General features: G+C 40.5%; 2 protein-coding genes across 2 annotated transcripts in view; one reads left to right on the forward strand and one right to left on the reverse strand.

The window, feature by feature from the left end:
- Positions 1-929: 929 nt before the first annotated feature.
- MFSD8 (major facilitator superfamily domain containing 8) lies at positions 930-22,161 on the reverse strand. Its single transcript, XM_065404851.1, has 12 exons — positions 22,037-22,161; positions 16,472-16,563; positions 15,540-15,583; positions 13,826-14,066; positions 13,404-13,517; positions 12,075-12,219; positions 10,115-10,173; positions 8,038-8,146; positions 6,248-6,382; positions 5,472-5,575; positions 5,127-5,386; positions 930-2,519 (listed from the first exon to the last, which is right to left on the reverse strand). The coding sequence occupies exons 1-12, from the start codon at positions 22,108-22,110 to the stop codon at positions 2,313-2,315; spliced, it is 1,584 nt and encodes a 527-aa protein (XP_065260923.1). The 5' UTR covers positions 22,111-22,161; the 3' UTR covers positions 930-2,312.
- Positions 22,162-22,399: 238 nt separating this feature from the next.
- Positions 22,400-26,103, forward strand: part of ABHD18 (abhydrolase domain containing 18) — a 52,598-nt gene continuing 48,894 nt past the window's right edge. Inside the window, exon 1 of the mRNA XM_065404677.1 lies at positions 22,400-22,590. The gene's annotated coding sequence lies outside the window, so the exon portion shown is untranslated. The remainder of the gene's footprint in view (positions 22,591-26,103) is intronic.

A 26,103-nucleotide genomic window follows, 5' to 3' on the forward strand; every position in this document is an offset into this window, starting at 1 on the left:
CCTGTTAAACAATCTGTTGTTGATGATTGAAAGTGGAAAGATGACATCACTTAACCTGTGCTGCTTCTGAAGTCTCTGCTTCTCAGGTCAAAGCAACCTTTGAGATGTTCTATTACAGCTGCCCTGTTACTATTCAAGACCACAAATGGCTAACATACCTTTCTGATAGGTCAGCTAAACTCTCTGTAGCATAAGATTTACAATACTTAAAGCCACAGCAGCTTTCACGTTAGACAGCATTTATAATAGTAAAATGTAGACATGTCTGCCATTCCAGTAGAAAATTTACTAAAAGTGGAGAATAATGCTTATCCTATTTCCTCAATGCTCTTATTAAAATAAATAGATCATATACTATACACTTATGGTAGTATCCAGCTTTGGGCATATGTATGATCAACCTGCGATAAGAGTAGAACAGCATCCTGATAGGGGGTAGTGGTGCAATTGAAACTGGATGTTGCATTTTTTTGCTAGAAAAAAAATCCATCTATCTATGCACAAGTAGGTAACACAGGATAGATAAGTAAGTCTGCTAGGTGAGGAACGCATAGACTTCTGAACGGGGTACAGTAGTCTGGAAAGATTGAGAACCACTGCTCTAGAGCTAATTTTCTTCTGACTCAAGGAAGGAATCAACTCATAAATAGATAATATACACTGAACAATGCCATCTTTTGAGCAGGAGTGTCCTATACAGCTATCTCTAACTCCTGTTTTATAAAGAGGCTGGTGACTTAAATTTTAAATTTAAGTTAAAAATCTAGTTAAGTAAAAGATACTTTAAAATACAACACTACACCCTCCTTGGATACTTCCCACAGAACTAGCTAAAGCTTACGCTTCAGGGTATGTGCCCCACCGCCCTAAAGAACCACATAGCCCGTATATTGCATGAGGTAATTTTATTAACCCATAACACGAACACAAAGTGACTTAACTGAATAATACTATTATAGTAAAATATTTAATCATATTCCTCTTTGAAAGCTATAACTTACTCTTCGCTTTAATCAGAAAGGTGGGTCATTAGTTTGTTGTGGCCCTCTAAAGACAGGATCTCTATCACCATTTCACAGCTCTTCCCTCAAGAGAATTCTTAACATGAATTCGTTATTTTATCAGCTAGTTTGTGCTGGAATGCTTAAAGTATCCTATTCTGTAGTACAGAAGCTTCTTTGAGAGCAAGCTCCTTTCCTATTTTAAATGCTCTTGATTCTGCAGAGGGAATGGAAATTTTATGACCTCCCTTCAGTCAGCATTTAAAGTAACTTTATTTCAGTAGTCTGTGTTCTAACCTTGGCTTATAGATACTCAATTACAAATGTAACGCTAAAATCAGCGTACAGTTAGACATACTGAAGAGCAGCCATGGCTCTAATTTCAGCTACAGAGGGATACTTCTTTGTTTGAAATACAGTTTAGAACGCATAATTCTTATCCATTAGTGAATCTGATTTGATGTCTTGTCATAACTTTACTATGTGATTGTGTAATTATATAAATCACATTCTTGAACTTTATGCATTAAATTATGATCTGCAAATAACTCATTTTAGACTGGGATTTTCACAGGAAAATAAGAGTTAGATACCCCAAACCCATTAAAATTCAATGGGAGTTGGACACCAAACTCAAAGATGTTCCTGTGAAAATCCCAGCCTCAGTGTTTATATTTCAGCTTAAATCACTCAAAGCTGTTGGAATATTTTGAATAGTTGCCACACATCTATTTCACAATAAATTACAGGTGTCTTGTTAGAACAAAATGTTTATTTTTCCTATTAGCTGTTGGTTAATCCATTGAAACAAGCTGCATGTCAGAAAATAAACATTCACTTATTTGATTAAAAGAGGTAGGTGTTTTGATTCAAAGTGCACATGGTTCAGTCAACCTTGTAGTTACAAGAAGCTTTAGTAGTCCTGATTCATAGAATCAAGGCAGCATTTTTTTTCTTTTTAAAAAGGGTGTGCTTACAATATGGCCACTATACTCCTACAACTAGGGCGTACGGTTGCCATTTCGTTTAACACAAAGGTCTGACACTTTTGGAAACTACGAACTCCAGCATGCACTACCCTAGCGCTGTATTGTGATCAAACATAGCTTTCCTACTTTTGCTATCAAGGAAGAATGCAATCTTAGCATAATTGCATTAATCAAGATGTAGCAGTGATTAGGCTATGCATGCTTCACAGGCTCCACCACTCAGTTACAAGTACAACTCTATAGGCCTGTATTGAGGCACCCTTGTTTAAAAACAAGACAATTACATATTTCTGATTTTCGTTTTACATAGCTAAAAATAAATCTACCCTTGCGTCATTCCATATCTGACTGAAAATGCAGTAAGTCTCTTGTACACTGCTTCCAGGAGTAAGAGAGAGAATACAATTATTCCACAGATTAAGCTGAATGCCCAACGAGGTCCCAAGTGAGTATATATTTGGCTCACAAACACTGGGCCCAGTATACGTGCTCCACTTCCAGAGGCAGTTAACCAGCCCATGTAGACACCCTGAAAAGGATCAAAGAACTATGGTTAAGTAACAGAAAAAAAATTGATTTCATTTTCTTCAGTTACTCCAATTACAATAGAAAAAATATATAAGATATCAGGAAAAGACACTGCTCATTTTTCTGGACTGTTGGTCTATGAACATTACTTGGGTTTTTTTTAAGCAATAAAAGATAAGCAGTCATAATCAGATGCCTAGAGAGATATACAGTAAAAAAACAAGTTCCTGTTGAAAGATCTATTTTATAACAAGATGCAACAGATGGATGAGAAAAAACAAGAGAAGGTGGAGATAAAGGAAGCAAGTTACTTATATTAAGCAGTGATCTCAGCTTACCACCTGATTAGCCATTGTAAGCTACTAGTGCTTTATAGGCATTGTGGCAGAAATGAAGCTAAAGGAGGGAACTGAATAAATTGCAGCTATCTAAATCTACCCCTTTTGATAGCATGGACATGTATTCACATTCATATTTATTTTTTATATCGCTTCACTGATGTGAATGGTGTTCCCCAGCACTAATGATTAACATCTAATTTAGATATAACAATGACATACTCCAAAATAATCATGAAAATTACAGGAAAGTCTTGGGATCGATAGATTGAAGTTCTCGCCTTATAGTGTAATATTTTTTTCTTTTTCATGAAGGGACTTGTATTAAACTTTAAAAACAGTTAAGATCACTGGAGACTTCTCTATTGTTGCAGAATACCTTTGTTGTTGGCAAAAGCAGCAAATTTAACCAATTCTTCCTACAGCTATGGCTGCAGAAGTGAAAAGTAGCCACCTCCCTCAGTGTTAAGGAAAATATCCAAATAGTTATTACTGCAATGTACTGCCATAGTGCAATTAAAACAATCAGATTTTTAAAAAAATTAGATGTCCTGAATGCAAGACAACTCTGACTACCAATCCTGGGCAGTAAAAATGAACTGAGGTGGGTCTGGGGCGACTCTGCCCTTTAAGCCACCGTGCAGCAGCATTGGACTGTTCAGGGTACACATGTCGCCCCGACAGGTACTGCTCTGGGAAAAATCTGACTCTGGTGCACAGGGCACGTACACACCTGAAGTGGAATGGACATGCGCAATCACTCGAAGAAGAACTGAAAACATCAAACCTGCCAAACTCAACTGTCTTATTAAAAACTCAATTAAAAACACAGCTATCATTCTGTCTCCTATCCTTCCTCCCATTCCTAGACAAAACTGTTGAATACCATGTGGCACCTGGTGACTTCACAATTTTCAGAACAGGATATTTAAAATTAATCTTTCAAGTGGAAGCACAAGTGTAGAAAGCCAATTGCTACTTTTGCATCTTTGCTAGTGTTTTGAAGTGGCCCAACTGCATGAAGGAAACCTAATAAGTCTGACTTCACATACCTGTATCTTTGGAAACTAGACCCAATGTGTTAATTAGATGTGTGTGGAGACAGAAAAAAACCCAATATTCTATATCTAGCTCTCCATAATGCTATTTTCTATGCCTTAAGAGCAAATGAAACTTTAGTTCCATTAGTAAAATATGTTTGATATACTGAATATCAAATAAATAACATACATTTAGGAACACAAAAAGGAAGGTCCTGTTTACAGGATGTGGCACTATATCGTGGAAACCAGTAATTCTGTATAGATCTTAGGGGCCATGGTGGATAACTGCTAAACATGAGCTCATAGTCTGATGCTGTGGCTAAAGTGAGCTTACAAGATTCTCAGATGCATAACCAATACAGCATTTGCAATACCACTGCTGGAATAATGTATACAATTCTGGTATCCACATTTCAAAAAAGGATGTTGAAAAATTGAAGAGGGCTCAGAGGAGAGCCACAAGAATTATTAGAGGACAGGAAACCCTGGCTTACAGTAAAAGATTTAAGAAATTTGATTTATTTAGCTAAACAAAGAGACGGTTAAGAGGTGACTTGTTCACAGTTTATAAATGCCTGCATGGGGAGAAGATTTCTGACCATGGAAGGCTCTTTAATCTAGCAGACAAAGGCATAACAAGATCTAATGTCTGGAAGCTGAAACTAGATAAATACAGCGCAGTTTTTTTAACAGTGAAGATAATTAATCACAGGAACAGCTTATCTAGGGAGCTGTTGGATTGTCCATCACTTACTACCTACTATAATCTTAGGATCCCTAGCCATGGACATGGATCCCACTGCGCAAGATGCTGTACAAACAAGACTGATGCTATTTTAAAAAAAATATGCTCTAGTTCAACCACAAAATAAGGGTCTGGTGCAGGAATTATTGGGTGAAGTTCAGCATCCTGGGATATGCAAGTTAGATTGTTTGATTCATAGACCAGAATGATCAGTTAATTTTCTTTCCCAACTTTTCTTTAAAAAAAAAAAGTTACTTTCAGCAGATGTTTTAAATGGATATGTTGTGTGTTGATAAAGAGCATTCAAAAGTAGAAAAAGTCATGCACATTCATTGTTTTCAAATGTCTAACAAACAAGAGGATTCATCCCATAACCAACAATGCAGTTTTGATCGAAAGACCAATGGAACAAACTATGCCATCAAGTATACATGTTACAGTAATAGCAAAATCTGAACAAATTCCCTAGTTTTCATTCTTACCTGAGGTTTTGGTCCTAGAATTTTTGAGTATAAAGTATAGGACATGACATTACAGACTGGATAGCCCAATCCTATCAGTATATCAGAGGTTATATACTGGGCCAAGTGGATCAGTGGAGTGTACAGGCACCAGGGCTGCACAACAGAGCATCCTGTTGGCTCTACTGTGTGATTGGATGGTAGTTGTGTTGTTTGGAGCTTCCAGAAAGGTGTAAACATTTCATTGAAGATGATTCTGGGAACGGAATTATTCTTTATATCTGTGAAATTAAGCAAGGGATCCCATTTAAAAAAAGATGTTAATGAAATGCTTAGACTACAGTTTAGCGTTATTTATAATTATACCTTCCCACTGGATATTTGGTAATTGTTTTCCCCAAGGTAACAAGATAAAGAATCCAACCAAGATAATCAGTAGGCCTCCACAGAGTATAGCACGCTCAGCAGTCCTGTTGAATAATGAAAACTATAACTAAATAATACATATTCATGACCAAATGTATCTAAAAATAATCTACTATACACAAATACAAATCCTGTACAACTTATTAATAGGACTAGTCCCAATGACTTAAGTAGAACTATTTGGTTGAAAGAATTTGGCATAATTACTTTAGTCTAGAGAAGAGAAGACCGAGGGGAGACATAACAGTTTTCAAATACGTAAAAGGTTTTTCTAAAAAGGACAGTAATCAATTGCTCTTCATATCCACCAGGAGCAGGACACAAAGTAACCTGCTCAGTTTGCAGCAAGGGAGATTTAGGTTAGATATGAGGAAAAACTTATAGTTAAAAAGGATAGTTAAGCACTGGAACAAGTTATCTAGGGAGGTTGTGGAATCCCAGTTCTTTGCGGTGTTTATGAACAAGTTAGACAAACACCTATCAGGGATGGTCTAGGTATACTTAATCCTACCACAGGGCAGGGGGCTAGAATAGGTGATCTCTAGAGGTCTCCTTGTAGCCCCTACATTTCTATCATTTGCTAAAATAAGATGAGCAGAATTTGATTCAGCTAATGAAGACCTGACCTAAAGTTCCCCAGACTTTCGTGAAGATAAACATTTTCCTGTCTGTTTACATTAAGATAAACAAGAGCAAAAACCTGATGAGTGACTTACTTCTTAGCAACTACTTTAACCACCATGAAGACAATGACTGATTCAATGCCAATTGCACCAAGGATTATTCCATTATAAAAAACTGCTTCTTTCCTGGTCCAGGAATACATATCCATTGTCAATGGAGTAGCTATGCTAGGCAGTAAAAAATAAGAGACATTAATAAAACCTGTACAAAGGTTATCCCAGAACAGCATCATCCATATATTTATTCTCTATAGTATCAGATATGGTCATACAGAAGCCTTCCCTCCTGACTAACAGACAAGAACATGTACGCTGTTTATAACATCATTTTGTGATGCATCACTTACAACAAATCCTCTGGGCTTGACTTTCCATTCCATTATACCAATTCTACACTGATGTAACATGAATTATTTCAATGGATTCATGGTGGTGTACAACTAATACAATGGAAAGGAAAAATCTGGTCCTTTGCATGTAAAAGATAAATATATAAGGCTGAATAGTAACTTATTTATGGTGTTCAAGGTTTAGCTATACAGCTGTAGTTACTGTTAATGGGATATGTGCATTTGTTTCCTTTCACAAAGCAAAGAAAATTTGGCCATTATGTTGTAGTCACCAGTCCCTTTGCCACTGGGGTAAAACAAATGTTCACTTACTAAAATCCCTCCATTCATTTCTTCTCCTTCCCTTCCCTCTATTCCACCAAATGATCTTCAATCTAACAAGAAAGGCTGGACACTATTGCCATCAAAATTATGCTTTGCAATTCTGTTTCCATATAGCACTCCCAGCCTTTGCCAGTGAAAAAAGCAAACTTAAGATCCATCAGAGTTCTATTGCATGCAGCCACATATGTTCATTAAAAAAAAAAAAAATCAAAAAAAAAATCACTCCGATGTAATTTACCATTGTATACAGGAAAAACTGCTACACTTTGTCAAACTGAAGTCAGAACAGAGATGTTTTGTAAATATCAAATACATTTTTATAAGACATACTCAGTAGGGAACAGAAACTTCAAATATGTTATATTATAGCTCAAAATTCTGCACACAAGCTTATCCTTTCAAAATTATGTCAGTTTACCCATTTTAATGTACAAGAGTCACCCTAAACAGATGTACATTACATTTTCTCTCATTCATCTATGAAATCCCCCTATTATTATTGTTAAGCACTGACTTGTCCTTTACACTGCAGTCACATCTCAACATAGCTAGATACTTTAATCCTAAAGGATACCAAAGTACTTTGCAAACTGCACCTATATATAAGAATCGCTTCAACCACTATTGAAACAAGTCTGAAGTGGAATGCCCTAGCCATTTACAAATGCATTATAGGGCTACACAATTTTTAGGACAGGAGGTAAAGGACAATGTATCCAACTGAAAATATTATTTCCCTTGCAGAGATTTGGTAGATAGAATTAAATTACCTCTATTGAAATCTGATGTGACATTGGGGTTTACATCTCAACTCGTGTGAGGAGCACAATGAAATCTTCAATAGCCACAAATGTTCAGCAATTTGGGTTTACATTTCATTCAAAAGTTTAAATATAACTGTTCCTTATATAAAAGTACTACACAGTGATACTCTGTGTTAAACTGATGTGCCACACTAAATGGAAAATATCATACAACTCAATTTTAATTATGGCTTGTTTTTGATGAGGTGGGATAATGCTTACTTATATTTGCGAAACATTCAGTTATGGTAATGAGTGTAACAGAAAAGCCTATGAGCACTTTATGTCTTCAAAGAACTTTACAAACATTAATTAATGAGTAACAGGAGAAAACTGGTAGACTTACGTTTCAAAGACAGCAAAAACAAACAAGATGACAAAAAAAAGAATGTTGGTTGCTACAACAGCAACCTGGTCAATGTTCCCTTGGGCATCCTGATCCACATAATCACTTTCTGTAAAGAAACATAAGAATGAACTAAATTGCAAAATTAAGAAGTTTTACAATTCAATTAATGAGCTCTAATGTTACTCTGCGGATACAGGTATTAATAATATCATGCATAATGTACAATTGTGACAGAATGCAGGATGCAAACAGGAGAGCCTGCACTCTGATCATTCAGTTATTACTTAGTTCCTCTTGAGGAAGCTGATGGGGATAATTAGTCAATCAGGCTGGCTGGTTGGATGGTATAAGGAGCCAATTACCCCATCAGCCCAAGGCTGATAAAGAGACAGGAAGGAAATGCCAAGAGAGGAGAGGGAGGAACAGGGCTAGCTGAGCCTAGCCACACAGAGGTGGGAGACCTCCATTCCCCTCAGGCGCTGGTGAGAGGGCCAAAAGCTAGGTTAACATTGTAAATACATTGTTGCACAGGGACTCTTGTGAAAAGGATGGAGGGAACTCAAAATAAAAGGACACTGTGATGACACAACCATGGGAGACTGTGCAGTTTCTGCAGGAAGAAGGCGGGAGAGGAGCCACACCCCATGACATGAATCTTTCTGGGTTTGGGTATAGACATTTTTTGGGAGTAAATTAATTTATTTTATTTTTTTTAAAAAAAGAAGGATTTACATTTCAATTCCCCTTGACTTACATTAAAAAAATTGGCTCTGGCTAAGAGTGAGCATGATTTGAATGATGGTGGAAAGAGTATTCACCATTTCCTAGAAAATATGTAAATTACTGTTGATTTCTCCTTATTTGTGAGGAACAAACATTAAGTAATCCTGGAAAATATTGAAGATCACACTAAATAGAGAATCTGTTTCTTAATCAGCTTCTCCATAGCTCTATATCCCACAGATGAATTCCCAAGCAACAAAGGGCCCCAGCAACATCCTCCACAATAAATTTTCAACAAGGCAGAAATGGTAAATTTCAATGATTTTTGTTTAAATTTGATAAAAACTGATTTTCAGATAGTTTGCAATGATCTGTTATAACTTAATATAGAAAACGATAATACACCTCTACCCCGATATAACGTGACCCAATATAACACAAATTTTGGATATAACACGGTAAAGCAGCGCTCCGGGGGGGGGCGGGGCTGCGCGCTCCGGCGGATCAAAGCAAGTTCAATATAACGCGGTTTCACCTATAATGCGGTAAGATTTTTTGGCTCCCGAGGACAGCGTTATATCGGGGTAGAGGTGTATATGGCACTGAAATAGTTAGATTACCAATATAATGTTTCCTTTTAAAAGGGGGTTTATGATTAGCTGTAATTTTTCCTAAGATAGTATAAACCCTATCCAAGTGAATGGGATGTGCACACCATTGTAAAAAATTTAACTTTGCATAACAGGGTACACAAATGCTGTATGGTACATATTGTAGGGTAGGTAGGAGCGGCACTTGTGCAGCAAGAACTGTTTGTGAATTGGTTACCAATGTAACATATATATATTACCTCTAATTTAAACCTCGACTTGTGTAACATAGATTTTAATAGGACTCTGTAAATTACGGATCATACACAGTAAAACTGCACAATATCACACAAAATTATGTATACAAATGGTGGCTGGTTATAGCTGATAAGAGTATCATTATGTGATCAGTTGGAACAAGCAGTTCAATCTCCATGTCAATTTAATCATTGGTCTCCGTTGAGATTGTCAGAAGGTGACAAATTTAGAAGGAACTGTAGTGATCATTAGCTCATCCCACATATACTATCACCAAAACGTCTCGATGGTAATAACTGTTTCATTACCAACTTGGGCCAGATTTCAATCAATCTGGAGACAGACAGTTCTATATCCCATTACTAATTCTGAGTTGTTCAATCCACCACCCTCTGTAATATTTGTAAATTAAGGGTTGACTGATAAAAAAAACCACTTTATATACAATATGATAGTAAATTAAAGTATCACAGAATGTGTCAGTTTTCAAAGAAAAATATTACCTTCTGCTTCAAAATTGATGCTTTTGCACAGTCTTCCCATGTCATCCACTTGATGTTCTCTAAAGATTGAAAATTGTTCTCATTAGCACAGTTTACCCAATTCATTTCTTTTGTACCAAGCCAGTTACATTTCTAATAATAAATAATTGGTACCATCTTGTATCTTAACCAGTCTTCACACTTTTAAACACTATGTGCATACCTTAAGATTTCACTGTAATCAATACCAGTCTGGATACCACCTAAGCCCATTTATAGATGATCCTCTATGAAGTTAATGTGGCACTCATTTTTTTGTCCCATCTATTCAAGATGTATTTAAAAACAGAATCTGAAAGTATAAAAGCCACCAAATTAAAAAAAAAAAAAAAAAAAAACCTAGCAAAATTTGGATTTAAGGCCCCAATTCAGGAAAGCATCCCAATTCATTAAATTTTTTTAAGTGTGTGCTTTAACTGCTTTCATGAATCAGGGCCTGAGACTGGCCCAACATATTTGAGTCTGCATTGCTGTGCCTTGGTACTGTAGAACATAGGATCCTTTCTCAGGGGTGCACAATACAGTAATTTCAGATACTGGTTCTGTTCAGCTAAAATTCTGTGTGGCTTTCTATGATGGGAATGGCTCTACAAATTCACATATATTGGCTGTGAAATGGGATAACCTATTCAAGTTAGCACATATGCACCAAAATGGTAACATACAAAATAAAGTGAGCTCTGCAGCAGGGAGGTATAGACACATAGGAATGTAAATGAGTTTCCTGCATGCCGCATATCAATAACTCCGTATGCTGAGTCCAATCCTCTCCCTCTGCTGTGGCTACCCAAGCTACTGAAAAGTCTTATAGCACTAAGCCTGGAATAACTCTCCAGCACAACAACATGTGGTGAGGACCAACTATCCATACATATCTGGAAGAAGAAGGGAGCAGGGAACCTTCTGATTCCATTGGAGTTGCTACTCTGCTGAATGTACCCTAATCTCAAATATTCAGGTGGTACAGACCACCTGAACAGAAAACTACAGGAGGCCTCCCTCTCGATCAGCTGTATCTTCAGAATGAGGGGATAAGTAATCTTTGGGGCCCATGGAATCTCTTCATGTCTCTTGCTGGGCTTTTTTCCAGAAATGATAGCCACAAAGATATGCTTTAGGTCACATGGCCCTTTTACATTTATTCCCCGAGTAAAAGCTAAGCAAAGATTCCAAAAAGCAGTTACAGCATGGGACTAGGGATTTTCCTGAATTGGGGCCCTAGTGAAGAACTCCGCCTACTTCAGAAGCGTCACGAGCCAAATTGCTATACAGGGCAATGAGACTGGATGGACTTCAACTCCATCTCTGGAAAGGGGGTAAGTTTTGCTGGAAACATGACAAATACACGTCTCAATTATTCGTTCATTGTCAAAGTGTGCAGAGCACCATGCAATACATAAAAATAAAGATAGACCCTGCCCCAAAGAGTTTATAATCTAGGAGACAGACAGAAAGATAGCAAAGTCTTTGCAGGTCGGCAGCTATGGAGGTTAATATGAACTGGGCAGAGCCCTATATGCGTTTCAAATTCTATATACTAGGTATATCAGGGCTGAATTACTGACACTAGCGTCCATAACATTTTGCTTTTATTGGTTTGTATCTCAGCCATACATCACTAAGCTTTGTTTACTAAAAAGTGAGGATGCATGAGTCACAGAAGCTAGCCACTTTGAATAATACAAGGCTTTATATTTTTAATGTAAGTGCTCAAGATGTAAATATTATTATTCTAGTTCTTTAAAACAGTGATCATATTATTGCTATGTTCTTTCGAAAATTCTATCCTTTACTCTTATAAATTTCAGTGAATTTTATTTTGATAAGTAGCCAAAGATAATTTTCAACAGAAGTGGAAGTATCCATAACAAACTATCCACAATATTCAAACAAGAAAATGTTTTAGTTTCTATTTAATTACCTGAATATAGCAAAGATTAGAATTATATTAATAACTCCTAGGAGAGCTCCCAGTAGAACTGGTGCTGTGAACATGTTCACCTGGAGATCAATGATTTCCCATGTCACTCCTTTTTCTCCAATCAGAGAGAAGCAAGTCTGAAAAACTTAAGATAAAAAAATTACCTCAGGAAATTCAAACATTAAAATTATTAATGCATTATCTTTGGGGAATCCAGTGCACAGTCATCTGATGGATACCAATGGGATCCTAACTATCTGGAAATACATGCAGCTTGTAGAACATGCAATCCCCAGAAAGCCATATGAATATACTCAACAAACAGCAGTGTGACACTAAGAACAAGTCAGTCAACTGCACAAGGCCAAGAAAGGAAAATTATCTAGCTCCACACCTACCATCTACTTGTGATTCTCTATAGTTGAACTGGATGTGCTAACTCCATCTACCCATCTATAGGAATGTCCTAGCATGGGATGGGGGTATCCCTTCTGCTAGGCCCAACAGAAGGGAAACAGACCCCAAAAAAATTAAACACTAAACAGGTGATGAGTGGGAGCAAGAGTGTGTGAATATATGTAAAAGCTCCTCCCCTGCCTAGCCTATGATCATCAGGAACTTGGCTGAGTGTCTATCAAAATGGAGAATGGGAAGGAAGAATGCACCCTGTATGCCAGTCATTTAGGGAGACTGCCTCTCTGGTTGTGTAGCCTCTTTAATGCTACTTCCAGGGTTGATTGACAGCCAACCCCCCACAGAAAACTCTCACCCCCTGAGATATAAGGAGATATACTAAACATACTCAACAGCCATAATTTCCTATGGTAACTGGGCAAGGTGGAGTCTTTAGCTACCTATGGAATGAGGTCAGGCTTGCACAGGCACTCAATGCCAAACTTTCATCACCCTAAATAAGGTACAGCTAGTTTGCAGCGTCTTTATGGGCCAGTAGCTGCTGAAGCATTGTGGAGATGCCTTTTTTTTGTTTGTTTGTTTCATTTTCTGTACACCATCAACTAATTAGCAATGGAAGTAACAGTCCAAACCTACTTTGTTAATCCAGTTACACCTGGTAAATTGCCACCAAAATTACAGTGAACAGAACTGTACTCAAACAATTAGACTTTTTTGGAGGTAATATCTGCATAATGAATAAACCACAGCAGTATGTTAACGTATTCAGTTTAATATTATGACAAAACATGCTCATTTTTGTGCACACTGCTGCTAAGGAGATTCCCAGCCCCAAACTTAATGTCTGATTTTCTCCTAAATAACAAAAGGAGTGTGATTTGTTTTGGAGGGATGAGGAAATAAGAGATGTTGTACCTGGTCCTAGTATGAATCCTGTTGCTTGACAAGCACTGGTGTTGGCCATGGCACTAGTTCTTTCTGTAAGAGAAGTGGCACCAGCAATGTATGATCGAACTACTGCTACATTTCCTAAAAAAAGATCAAAATGATACATTTAAATCTCCAGTCACAGTTAGTTCAATTTCCCCCCCCTCTCTTATACACCAAACAAGCAGTTTGCTAATGGTACATGTTTCCCTATTATATGCACACAAGAAAGTATATAATTTTGCAGGTCTGTACACAGTGTTAGCTAACTACTTGTGTTAATCATTTGGGAAGATATTATTTGCCTAATAAATTATTTTGCTTAACATAACCATAAAGTTTGTCCTCTCTTAAGTAAGACACAAAATAAATTCATTAATCTTCAGCAGTTTAAATTCTGCTGCAATTACCTGCTCCAAACCCCACAAGGGCACGAGCAACCAGCATATAGTATTTGTTGTGTGAAGCAGGCAAATGGACATAGGCGTAAAGGCAGTTAGCAGCCACAGAAATGGCAATTGAAACAACAAGTGGTTCTCTTCTTGGCCTGTAATTGGACCATAAACCAAACAGAGGTGAGGCTATCATTTGTCCAAGACTGTATGAAGAAATAATCCATCCCAAGAAACTTGCATCTGCTGTCAGATCAATCTGCAGAAACAAGTAAAGTGATTTTAAAAATTACAGTGTGCTCTTCATCATATCAACAAAAACAATTTTGGAATCAGTACCCTGCAACATGTAAGATTCTGTGTTATACCTCTAAAGTGCAGAGCTTACAGCGGAGGGTCAGAGGGCACTAATGCAGCTTTAAGCCATCTTTGCACCTTCCTGAACCTGAAATGCTCCAGAGGCTAGAGAGACCCCCTGCATAACTTTCACTGAGGGCCTGTCACAGCAGTCTCCCCACACTGCCATCATGATCCTCCCACCCATAGCATGCCCTCTCTGCTGGAGATTATTGGGTGGGGGGTGTCTTTGGAAGGCAGTTGTCCCACAGTTCCTGCACCAGGGGACTTCTACGATGGCCGAAATCAGGCTTTTATGGGTCCCTTTACACCACTCCAGCCCTTTTACATGATGTAAAGAGACTGGAGCGAGGATGAGGCTCTCCCTCATCAATGCAAAAAAAAGATTGTAGTATAATAGTCCTTGACACATAGGGATTTTTATCTTCAAAGTTCTGTAGAAATGTAAATTTTTTAAGTCTGGACAACTTGTCCAACATACAAATAAATAGGATTCATGTAGTATGTTTACAGCTTTGTTAAAAGTCCTTTTGGGGAAAACAAATTATCTAAAATATCTACAGTTTTCTACCAATTTACAATACAACTTGAAGCGAAGTAAGATTGGGAAACCTAATGTTTAAGGATTGACAACATGAACCATTATTAATTGGTAAATTAAAGGACAGATTTTATGTGGAGTGTTAAAAATTCTCAGAGGCTAGGAGAGGGAATTTTCAGTCTAGTCATACACTTCCACTTATTGACTTAGTACAACTGTTTTGGTTTTGTTGTTAGAATTTCTTATAAAGTGTAATGTTTTCTACTGTACACTCTATAAGCAGACCTCATGTCTCTCTGTGTCTGTATAGTGCTTAGCACAATGGGATCTGAATGGAACCTACTTCAATAAAGTTAACGAAAAATACCTATCCCCAAATATCCTGATTTTATTCAAATACTGTTTAAAACTGCAAGATATTCATGTTTACATCTACATATTGCTTTGGCAGTCTTTTCTAAATAAATACAGTACTGCAAATTTAATTAAAAGTACAAAAAAATCAACATGCTACATGGTAGTGGAAATTACTACCGTGGAAATAAGGATCAATCATTAAAAATAGCAATACGGTATTCCTACGTTAAAGTGTGATTAAAGTGTGAAACAGAAAACTAATTACTGAAAATGTAATAGTTTAAACTATTAGGGGAGTTTAGATAAATAAGTCCCTGGTCCACCAACGAGATCTATTCCTGTATAGAGCTTGTTGAAGGATTGGGCCTTAAACTGTAAAGTCCCTATATACCACAATAAAGCTCTAACAGTGATTTTACGTTCTAATAAAGCAGAAAATAAAATCATCATTAATCATCATCATTAAAATTTACAAACCTTTTGCAGATATGGCCATACTGACATAATTACAATTGAAAAACCTGTGATGTATTAAAAAAATAAAAACAAGAAAACAGAATTGGAGTTACTTTACATTGCTACATGTAATCATTAATCAAGTACTGTAAAATGGATATTATGGGGCTGATTCTTCTGCTTTTTAAAAATACTGTATTCTCAAACTGAAGCTCCACATGGCAACCAAAAGTACAATGGTTGCCATGCTGGATTAAAGAACAGTAATTGCTTTTCAGTTAGAAGAACTCTTATTTAAAATAAGGGCACCACACTACGTAGATGTGTAAAAAAGTTTAATGCACTGAACACCTAGAGTGTGATCATGGTCCCACTGAAGTCTATATATAGGTGTTTTCCTCAATCCATATCAGGGAATAGAGCTCTCAAAGAAACAGATTTTCTTGGTATCAAAAAATAATTTTACATTTAGATTTAATACTTTCTTCAATCCTTCATCAATCTAAGTACCATCCTAATATCACACTAACCAACACAAAAGTCAAAAATAAGCAGATACCAGAAATCAACTGAATTCACACTTTAATGAGTTTGGCTCTGGGGGTCAAAGAGAAAACTGTTCTGCAGTTAAAGGTAATTTTGATATATTGGGGAAACAAAAAGTACTGTGATGCCCCAGGAGGAAAAACATCTGCAAGTATATGTAGCATCGCAGAGAAATCCTCATTCTTTAATACTAATGGTTGCTATTGACCCTTCCTTTTAATTCATCAACCTTATTTTCTCTATTCACAAATAGTCATTGCATTTTTATGCTATATAAAAAAAAATAACTAGTAAGGGAGCAGAAATAGTTTTAATATATAGACTTCTTAGAATTCTCAAATCAAAATAATATATCCATTGTACAAATAGTGTTGAAATTCTGCTGGATGAATATCAAGATTACTTACCTACACTGCTGAGAAACATTGTAAGGTACATAATACGAATGGACCTCCACCTACTCCTATAATGCTGTTGCGTTTCCACAACATCCCCATATCTTGAACAACAATAACAAAAAAAGAAGAAATAATCTCATTTTGTTGTTTAGCTCTTAATGAAGAATTTCTCAGCCTAAAGGACATCAAAAGCATTTTTCATAGGTTACCTCAAATTTTACAAATAGTATATATATTTTGTAGCTTACACTGTTCCTAACCATTCATTGAAGAATATTAAAACACACATTGTAAATGAGATTGATTTGTTTCTGACATAAAGCTCATCTTTTGATGAAACAGCAGCGTGCACTAAATGGCTTTTCTTTTCTAAAAAGAAATGTTTACCCTATTGTATCACGTTTTATTAATGATTGTTAGAATAACAAAGTCACATATAGCTCAGCAATATTATATACCTAATAAATATGTCCTCCAATATTTTTCTCTCTTGGTTGCAGCATTTTGTGGTATGTCTTGCTGAAGTGAAAGACGCATCACCTATCTCATAGCACATACTTGCTTTTTGGCTCCCACTTCCCTATTAAACTGTGGTAGCACTGAAGAGAAAAATCAGAATGTGATATGCCTTTCACTCATGCACCACAGGGCCCTAAAATAGCAAAAGGACAAATCTATTGGAAAACTGCACTTTTGCCCATGCTGTATTTTTCTTTTACAAGTAAATTCAACCTTCATACAACATGCTAAACTGGAATCAGTGAGACTGATTTATGTTTGCTTATGCCTAGCCTCTGAATCCCGCAAGCCATTCGTGTAGGCAAACTCCTTTGTCTCCACATAGGCATAAGGGTTTATTTGCAACAGATTATAGGACTGGCGCCTAAATCATGACCGCTAAACATTCCCTTTCAGTGTTATGAATTTAAAAGAAAAATAAAATGAAACCCTAACAACTGAAAATGACTACAATCAAAAGCGAACCTGACAAGCCTATTTTCGTTATTTCCAGGCTTTGTGAAATGTAAATAAACAACATAACTGGTGAAAAGTTAATTTTTTTTATCATTCCAAGATAAAAGATCTAAAGTACTGTTATAGTTACATGAGCAAGGATTATTTTTATACGATGTATGCTGATAGTATCGCTTGAGGATCTGTTTATGTTTCAGAGGCAGTAACAATTCCAATTTCTTCACAGGATTCTTCTGATTAATTCTGTTTGTGAGGGACCATCTCTGTTATAGGTACTTTGACCTGGTCAACATAGTTTTTGTATTAGTATAGCTTTCACTTGGTGAGGGTTTTTTTCCCTTCTCTTTTGTGGGGGGTTGGGGGGGTGTTTGTTTTTGCAGTACCATTCATGTGTACAGATAAGTCCTTAGAAGATAACTATTAATCACTTCCGAAGACAAGTGCTTATTTAAGCTTCAGCCTTTTGCTGTGAGGGTGGGGAAAGACACGTGCCAGGTACCACCCAGATACTGTGATAAAGCGCTGTATAAAATACCTAGATGGACAACCACAGAGAATGAGGGAATTATGTGTATTATTTTTTCTAAATATCTCAGTTTCCTTGTTTGATATCCTGCCTGACTGTAGAGTTAAATCAAAGGAGGCTGGTGAGGAGAAAGCAAAGAGGAAACGAAACTGTGATAGAACTAATCCTTAATGGAACAATAGCGGACGCTTTTAATTAGCAATGCCCATACCTGGCTTCATTGACACTAGCAAGATTTACTTTTCTGAGGCCTGAGCCTAGACTTAAAGGGGACACTAAAACCTTACAGATGTTGGCCTAGGGAAGAAGAGTGATTGAGGTGGTTCTCAGCAGCTGCCCAGATGCTGACAAAAACACATAAAAGTAGAGAAAGAATGCATCAAAGTCATCTGCTCCTCCCAACCTAGAGATGGAGGTAACTGGGCTGAATGGAACACTCCAAAGCTTGCAAGGAAACATTAAGGTTTAGATAGGGGAAGTATGCACACAGGCCTCTATTGTTTTTACCCTTTGCTCTGCATGCTACCTACCTTTGAATGAATAAAACAATGCTTTGTTTTGAAGAAGCTATTTTGAATCACTTTAATCAGCAGCTGCCACAGGCTCCCGGGGAAAAAGGGCTTACAGGTGCCAAACCCATCTGTGCCTCTCATGTTAATGCAGTTGGGAAACAAGTGGGCTACCACCCAAACTGCCAGTCGCAGAGTGGTTGGACCACGCGTTCCACCTTTGAGAAACAGGCAGGAAGCCTAAATTTTAGGCCCTACTCAGACCCAAGCCCACACAGCCCAACCCTTTCCCCACCAAACTTGAGTCAGCACCACCATCACCTCCTCCTGCCCATGGGGTCAGTGTGGTGGTGGTTGTGTGTGCCAGAGGCTGTGCCCCCTGCTCCTACTGTATCTTGCTTGCTGTATGTGCTGTGGGATGAGAAACGCTGTGACTCCTTGGCACACTCACTCTGCTGCACACACTGCACAGTGAGGTGGCAGTAGCAGTCAGAGCAGTGCATGCAACTGTGGCTGTGGAGATCCCATAGGCAGGAGGAGGCACGCCAAACTGACCCTGAATGGGTCTGGTTGTTGCAGTTGACCTTACCTGGACCCCACACTTGTAGTCGGGTCCCATCAAATTTAGGTTGGTTTGCAGGGCTCTATTGAGGAGGACAGACCTAAAAGACTGAAAGGGGTCTAGAGTGCAGCTTGCCCTATAACCATGCCAACAGCTATGACAGATTTTTAAAGATGTGCACAGTATTCTTTGGCATCTTCACTGAGACCAAACCATTTTACAGCAGACACTAGGTGAGTGCAACTTTCACTCATCACCAACATGGTGAGCTGGAGGCAAAAGAGGAAGGAAAAAAAAGTGATGGGGGCATTCTCCAGTCTCTGCTCATGCAAGTAACCAAAATGAGACACCACCATCCACCATACAGATGTTGAAAATACAGCTGGGCAGGCTCTGGGAGGTTTACCAGTGGGCTCCACTTTGGTGGTGCTTGAATAGGCCTTTGGTCTCTGAAAGCTCCTTGACCTTGGCTCCTCCCTGACTGGATCAAATAACCCAGTTGTGGTATATCCCCCAAATGCTACCCCTACTGGGATATCGGTCGCAGCAAATTGGATCTGTGTGGCTGGCTCTTTTCTTCCAGGGAAGGCGAAGCGTAAATCGCTGTCTATGCGCTGCACTTTATATCACAGTCAGTATCGGGTTTACAATGGCTCCGATGGCACCAGGCCCACACTTGGAAGGGGCCCACAAAGGGTTAATCCAGCCTGGGCCACAGCCCAGCAATGTGAAGAGTCAGCAACTTCCCAGCACCAGCTGAAACACTTAGCAGCCTGGGGAGCGCAGTGAGCAGGTGCAAAAGGGATTGGTGATGCAGGGTGTGCTGGGAGTTGTAGTTTGCACACCGCTGTGTTCGGCTGGGGCCCTGAGACCTGCGCTGCCAGCTGCACTACTAGTCCCAGTATGCCCCGCACCATGCTACCAGCCACCCCAGCTGAAGTGGTCGGAGCAGACCAAAAAGAAACCCCAAGAAAGGAAATGGTCTGGTGCAGGGAGAGGGTTCCTGGCGCTAATCCCGCTGTACTCCCCTCCCCCTTGGAGCTCCTGGCTCCCCCCACCCCTGAATCTCCCCGACTCTCCTGGGGCAGTGGGGAGCTGGGGGCAGCCTCCTAGCGAATGTGATGCCCGGGGGCTCCTGGGCACTGTCTCGACCCTGCACTTCAGGGTGGGGGTTGGTTGTCTGTGGTCCCTGGGAGCGGGGGGGCGCGGTGACAGTGGGGCTTGTCAGTGCTGGCTGCTGCACCCCCTGCCAGTGGGAATGCCCAGAAACTGCCCCCCTGCACTCTGGGGAAGGGATGGGGCGCGGCGCAGCCCAGTTTGGGGGGGAAAGGGACAGTTGTGGGGCAAGTCAGGGTGCGATGGGGGAGCTGGCTGTGACTCCGTGTGGGGATGTAGGAGAAGCAGGGTGTTAAGGTAGAGGTTGGTGTGACAGGGGGCAGATGGAGGGAGGGGAGAGTCTGGGTTGAAGGTGGGGTTTGGCTCAGTGTGTGTGGGGGTAGTAGAAGAGAGTGAGGTGACAGCTCTGGGGTGAAAGTGTGTGTGGGGGTGTGGGCAGTAGCAGGGAGATTGAGGAGAGCCTTTGTTGGGGGTTAGTAGTGTGGGATGGGAATAGTAGGAGGGACGGTGGAGAGAGCCCAGGTGTGAAGATTGGGGTAGGAGTTTGAGGCTGGATTGTGGTAGCCTTTGTGGTAAAGTGTGTGTTTTCTCTCAGTGGCCCTTTCTCCCTGCAAAAGATGGGCACCAGCAATTTTCCTCCCCGCACTCTGCCCCAAAGTTTTGTAAACATTATTGTACCAAAGTAGAAAATGCAGCTTTCAAAAAATGTATTTACGAAACATAACTTTGGGTGGAGGAGGAAGTGGTGGGGAGATGCAGGTGCGACACCATTGACTGCTACATCCAGGCTTAATATGGCTCCTATTTCTGCTAATTAGCACTTGTGTTCAGGGCCCCAAGCAGGAGCTGAGTGTTTAAAGAAAAAAGACAAAACTAACAAACAACCCCCTCCCACACAAACCAAATTCAATGGTATTCTGGGTACACTGATGTTAGCCCAGTGGAGGTCTCAGTGTGGCTTCAAATATCTTATTTTGTTATTGAATAAATGTTTTCATCCCCATCCCGGCAATAACACATTTACTAACACATTAAATTAACACATTTAATGGTGGTGTCACATCCGACCCACACTTGGAAGGGGCCCATCACAACCACATAGTGATGGGAGCCTACAAATATGTTTGGCACTGGGCCCACAAAAAATTAATCCAGCCCTGATCACAGTATCTGGGCAGTACCTAGCACACGTCTTTCCCCACCCTCACAGCAAAAGGCTGAAGCTTAAATAAGCACTTGCCTCCGGAAGTGATTAATAGGTATCTTCTAAGGACTTATCTGTACACATGAATGGTACTGCTTCAGGTATGCTGAGTTACCACTAATACAGAGACTGTGATACAAAATGCTGCGCACAGACAGCGATTTACACTTCACCTTCCCTGGGAGAAATGAGCCAGCGGCACAGATCCAATTTGCTACGAGGGATATCCCAGTAGGGGTGGCATTTGGGGGATATACCACAACTGGGTTATTTGACGCAGTCAAGAAGGAGCCTAGCAGAGCCCATAGGCTTATTCAAGCCCTACCCAGTGGAGCCCACTAAGCGAGTTACCCTAGCTGCCGACTCGGGGAATCTCTGCCTCTCACGCGCCCCGCGCCTCTGCCCCAGGGCGGCTGCTGGAGCCTGGCTTTCCGCTGCCACTAAGCGACCCGGGCTTGCTGGGCACAACCGGGCTGAACCAGAGCCCCGGGCGAGGGGCTCCACAGCGCCATGCCCAGCCTCACGCTGGGGCGCCGGCGGCAGTGCCCGGTGCGGGCTCGCCGGGCAGTATCACTGTCGCCAGTATGCTGGCGGGTCGGGGTCCCCACTTTACAGCGAGCTGCCGGCGGCCGCAAGGTCAGACGGGCCCGGGAGCCTGTAAAGACAGGTGCGGGCGGCCTACCTGCTCTCGTCATCCCCTTCTGAGCTGAGCAGAGGCTCCTGCCCTTCGGCAGCATCGGCAGGGACCGCGGCCATGTCTGCTACCCAACACAAGCTCCTACCGTGGCCGCCGGCACCAGGCAGGCGGGGGGAGGAGCCTCCTGCCCCACCCCGCCCATGACGCCAGCTGTTGTTGTTCTTCCCGCTGCTGCCGGCGGTGTCGCTCCGGAGCTGGCTATCCCGAGCCGCCCTCCCGCGCGCCTGACTGTCGCGCATGCGCGCGCACTCCCTTTCCGTTAATGCTGGCTGGCGGGCTGGCGTCACGTGGGACAGTAGACTGCTAGAGAAAGGCGGGGCGCCAGTCACGTGTGAGTTTTGATGGTAGCAGCTAATCTTCTTCCTGGTCCACTTCATCAACTGAGCGGCGGAAGGGGCTGGCCGGGTGGCAACACCGCCCCGGTAGCGACCTTCAGCCCTTCCTCGCCTCACGCCCCCGAGAGCGGTTGTCCCTTCCCCTATGTGCGGCAGCACTAGCTGGAGGTGGCGGCAGCAGCGGGGAGCCCCCTGCCCGTCTCAGTAAGTGACCCCGGGAAAGTGTCGGGCGGTGGGAGTCTCTGGCCGGTCTCAGGGCCGGGGCCTCTCCGGCCGCAGGCGGGGACTTGCTGCCCGACGCGCCTCCATGCGGGGCCTGGGTCGGGACAGCGTCACGATCGTTTGGTGCTGGGGACGCGACTCGAAGGAGAAGGGCCGTTTCCGCCTGCGGTCAGTAACTCGTCGCCTCCAGCCTAAGGGTGCGGGAAGCCGGGCTCGCCCCGCCATCCTCTCCCTGCGGGTGCCCGGCCCGCCGCCCTTCCAGCTCCTTGGCGGGAGAGCGCTTGCCTTGCCCTGGCCAGCTGGTGCCCAGTGTCTGCGCTTCCCTCCGGGTCTCCGTATCAGCAGATGCCCAATGGTGCTGAAACAATTTTATAGTAGGGTTCTGAAGGAGGAAACCGTGTATTTGGTTGTTACTACTACTTCAGGCTAGGGGGTTCAGGAGCACCCCGAGTTCCAGCAGCTGGCTATGGCCATGCCCCCACCCTGACGCAGTCGGGACTGCTGTTTTAAGACATGTCCGTGTGTGTCTGTTTATCGATCTTGTCACTGCTCGCTCACCTGCCCTGCTCCAAAAAACCTCTGTGAAACTAATCCAGTCTTATCACCGCTTTGGTTTCATTTCTCCAAACCTGGAGTGGAAGGTAACAGGGCAGTTGATGTTCTCCGCTTGCTCTGTGTAACCCATACCCTAAAACAGTTATTCAGAAAAATATTGTGGCTTCCACTTGTCATCCACCTGTAGATTACAGCTTGTATTGTATCTGGTACAACTACTTGGTTGGTGTTTTCTCTTTATAACTTACTATGTTAAATTTATACTTCACTTTTGAAAGTGTCTGCTTTTTCTCCAGTTGATCTGTTTGTTTAGTTTTGTACTTTGAACAAGTAAATGTTAGACTGAACTAGTGATCAACAGATATAAATCAAGACCAACAAGTAAAACAAGAATCCATACATAATATCATCAGGACTACATGATGATGCTGATGAATTATGTAGTACTTTTTGTTGAGGACCTTGATGTGACAGGTTGCATCACAGAAACCCCCTGGGGAACTGCCAACTGATGTGCCAAGACTACTTTTGCCCCTGCTTTCCCTGCTAGCTTGGGAATCCAGCACCCTGTCTTGCTGAGCCAGACGCGCCAATCTGCTCCAACACAGACCCAAGGTCTGAACCACGTGCCCCAAAGCTGCAGACTTAACTGAAAGCAACTTACAGAAGTGTTCCTGTCTTTAACACGCAGATGGCCAACTCCCAATGGGGTCCAAACCCCAAATAAATCCATTTTACCCTGTATAAAGCTTATACAGGGTAAACTCATAACTTGTTTGCCCTTTATAGCACTGATAAGCACAGCTGTTTGCCCCCCTAAGGTATTAATACATACTCTGGGTTAATTAATAAGTAAAAAGTGATTTTATTAAATACAGAAAGTAGGATTTAAGTGGTTCCAAGTAATAACAGACAGAACAAAGTGAATTACCAAGTAAAATAAAATAAAACATGCAAATCTAAGTCTAATACAGTAATAAAACTGAATACAGATACAATCTCACCCTCACAGATGTTTCAGTAAGTTTCTTTCACAGACTGGACACAATCCTTTCCCATGGTACAGTCCTTGCTCCCGCTCAGGTGGTAGCTAGGGGATTTCTCATGATGGCTGCCTCCTTTTTTCTGTTTCACCCACTTATATATCTTTTGCATAAGGCCGGAGTCCTTTGTCACTCTGAGTCCCCCCCCCCCCCCTTCTCAATGGAAAAGCACCAGGTTAAAGATGGATTCCAGTTCAGGTGACATGATCACATGTCACTGTAAGACTTCATTACCCACTTGCCAGCACACACATGCAGGAAGACTCACAAGTAAAATAGAACCATCTACAGACAATTGTCCTGGTTAATGGGAGCCATCAAGATTCCAAACCACTATTAATGGCCCACACTTTGCATAATTACAATAGGCCCTCAAAGTTATATTATATATTTCTAGTTTCAGATACAAGAATGATACATTTATACAAATAGGATGACCACACGCAGTAGATTATAAGCTTTGTAATGATACTTTACAAGAGACCTTTTGCATGAAGCATATTTTAGTTGCATTATATTCACACTCATCAGCATACTTTCATAAAATCTTATAGAGTGCAATGTCACACTTGGTTTCTCCACAAATATTTTTATACCCAGTTATGCTGAAAATATAGTTCTCAAATTAACAAAAAATAATCCTGGTGGTCTCTCTGTGATCTTTATGCTCCCAGGTCTTTTACTGGAAAAGATAAATGTATCATGTCACTTCGATATGAAGGAATATTTTTATCATGATCTTGAATGATGGTAGGTATTCTGTGCTAGTGCATTGAAAATAGGTATAATTTCTCAGCGGATCAGTTTAATTTGTTGGCAAGAGTTGTCTGACTCTCTGGCACAGAAAATATATTGCCATTTTTCTAAGCCTTTATAGTTTACTGTGGTGTTGATCATGTAATTAGGGCTGTGTATAAGTGTATATAGAAAGAGTACACATGTACACTAGCAGAGATGTATAGATAGTATTCAATATATGAATTCAAAGCGATAAAGCCCTTGCTCCATATGAAGGACTCTAACAGTTTAATTAAGGTAAATTTTAAGTTTCACTGCCTCTTTCCCCTGTCTTTGACTATGGAATATTACATTTCAGTCATAGTTTCTAAAAATTCTCATAGTTTTGTAGTAGTGCCATTTTTTTAAAACCCTGGCCTACATTTCACCATCCCTAGAACGGTTTACAACTTTTGATTGAATGAAATTCAGAATATTAGGACACTTAGTCACTGTAAATGGTATTAGAATTTTGTGTTCCTCTCCCCTAAATATCACCAATCTTATGGCATAGTGTAAATGGTAGTTTTAAAAATAAAAATGGCAATAACTAACCACAGTAGAACATTGGTCATTTCTCCCCTCTTATTCAATTTTATAGTTAGTATCCTGGCACTAAATTGATAGATTTTAAGGCCAGAAGGGGGCCACTATGATCATAAAGTGTACTTCTATACAGCCCACTTCTTATGGTGATGTGTAGCATACATACACGGCTGGTCCCCCTAGCATAGTTATAAATAGCAGTGTAGATAGTGAGACATTGCTTAGGCCAGTGGCTCTCAACCTTTCCAGACTACTGTACCTCTTTCAGGAGTCTGATTTGTCTTGCGTACCCCCAAGTTTCACCTTACTTAAACTACTTGCTTACAAAATCAGACATAAAAATACAGAAGTGTCACAGCACCCTATTATTGAAAAATTGCTTACTTTCTCATTTTTACCATACAACTATAAAATAAATCAACTGGAATATAAATATTGTACTTACATTTCAGTGTATAGTACATTTCAGTGTATAGTATATAGAGCAGTATAAACAAGTCATTGTCTGTATGGGCTTGGACTTTTACTTCAGCCCCAAGCCCCAGCAAGTCTAATGCCAGCTCAGGCGATCCCA

Source organism: Emys orbicularis, chromosome 5 (assembly GCF_028017835.1).
Source record: "Emys orbicularis isolate rEmyOrb1 chromosome 5, rEmyOrb1.hap1, whole genome shotgun sequence".
In the NCBI taxonomy this organism is placed as follows: domain Eukaryota; kingdom Metazoa; phylum Chordata; order Testudines; family Emydidae; genus Emys; species Emys orbicularis.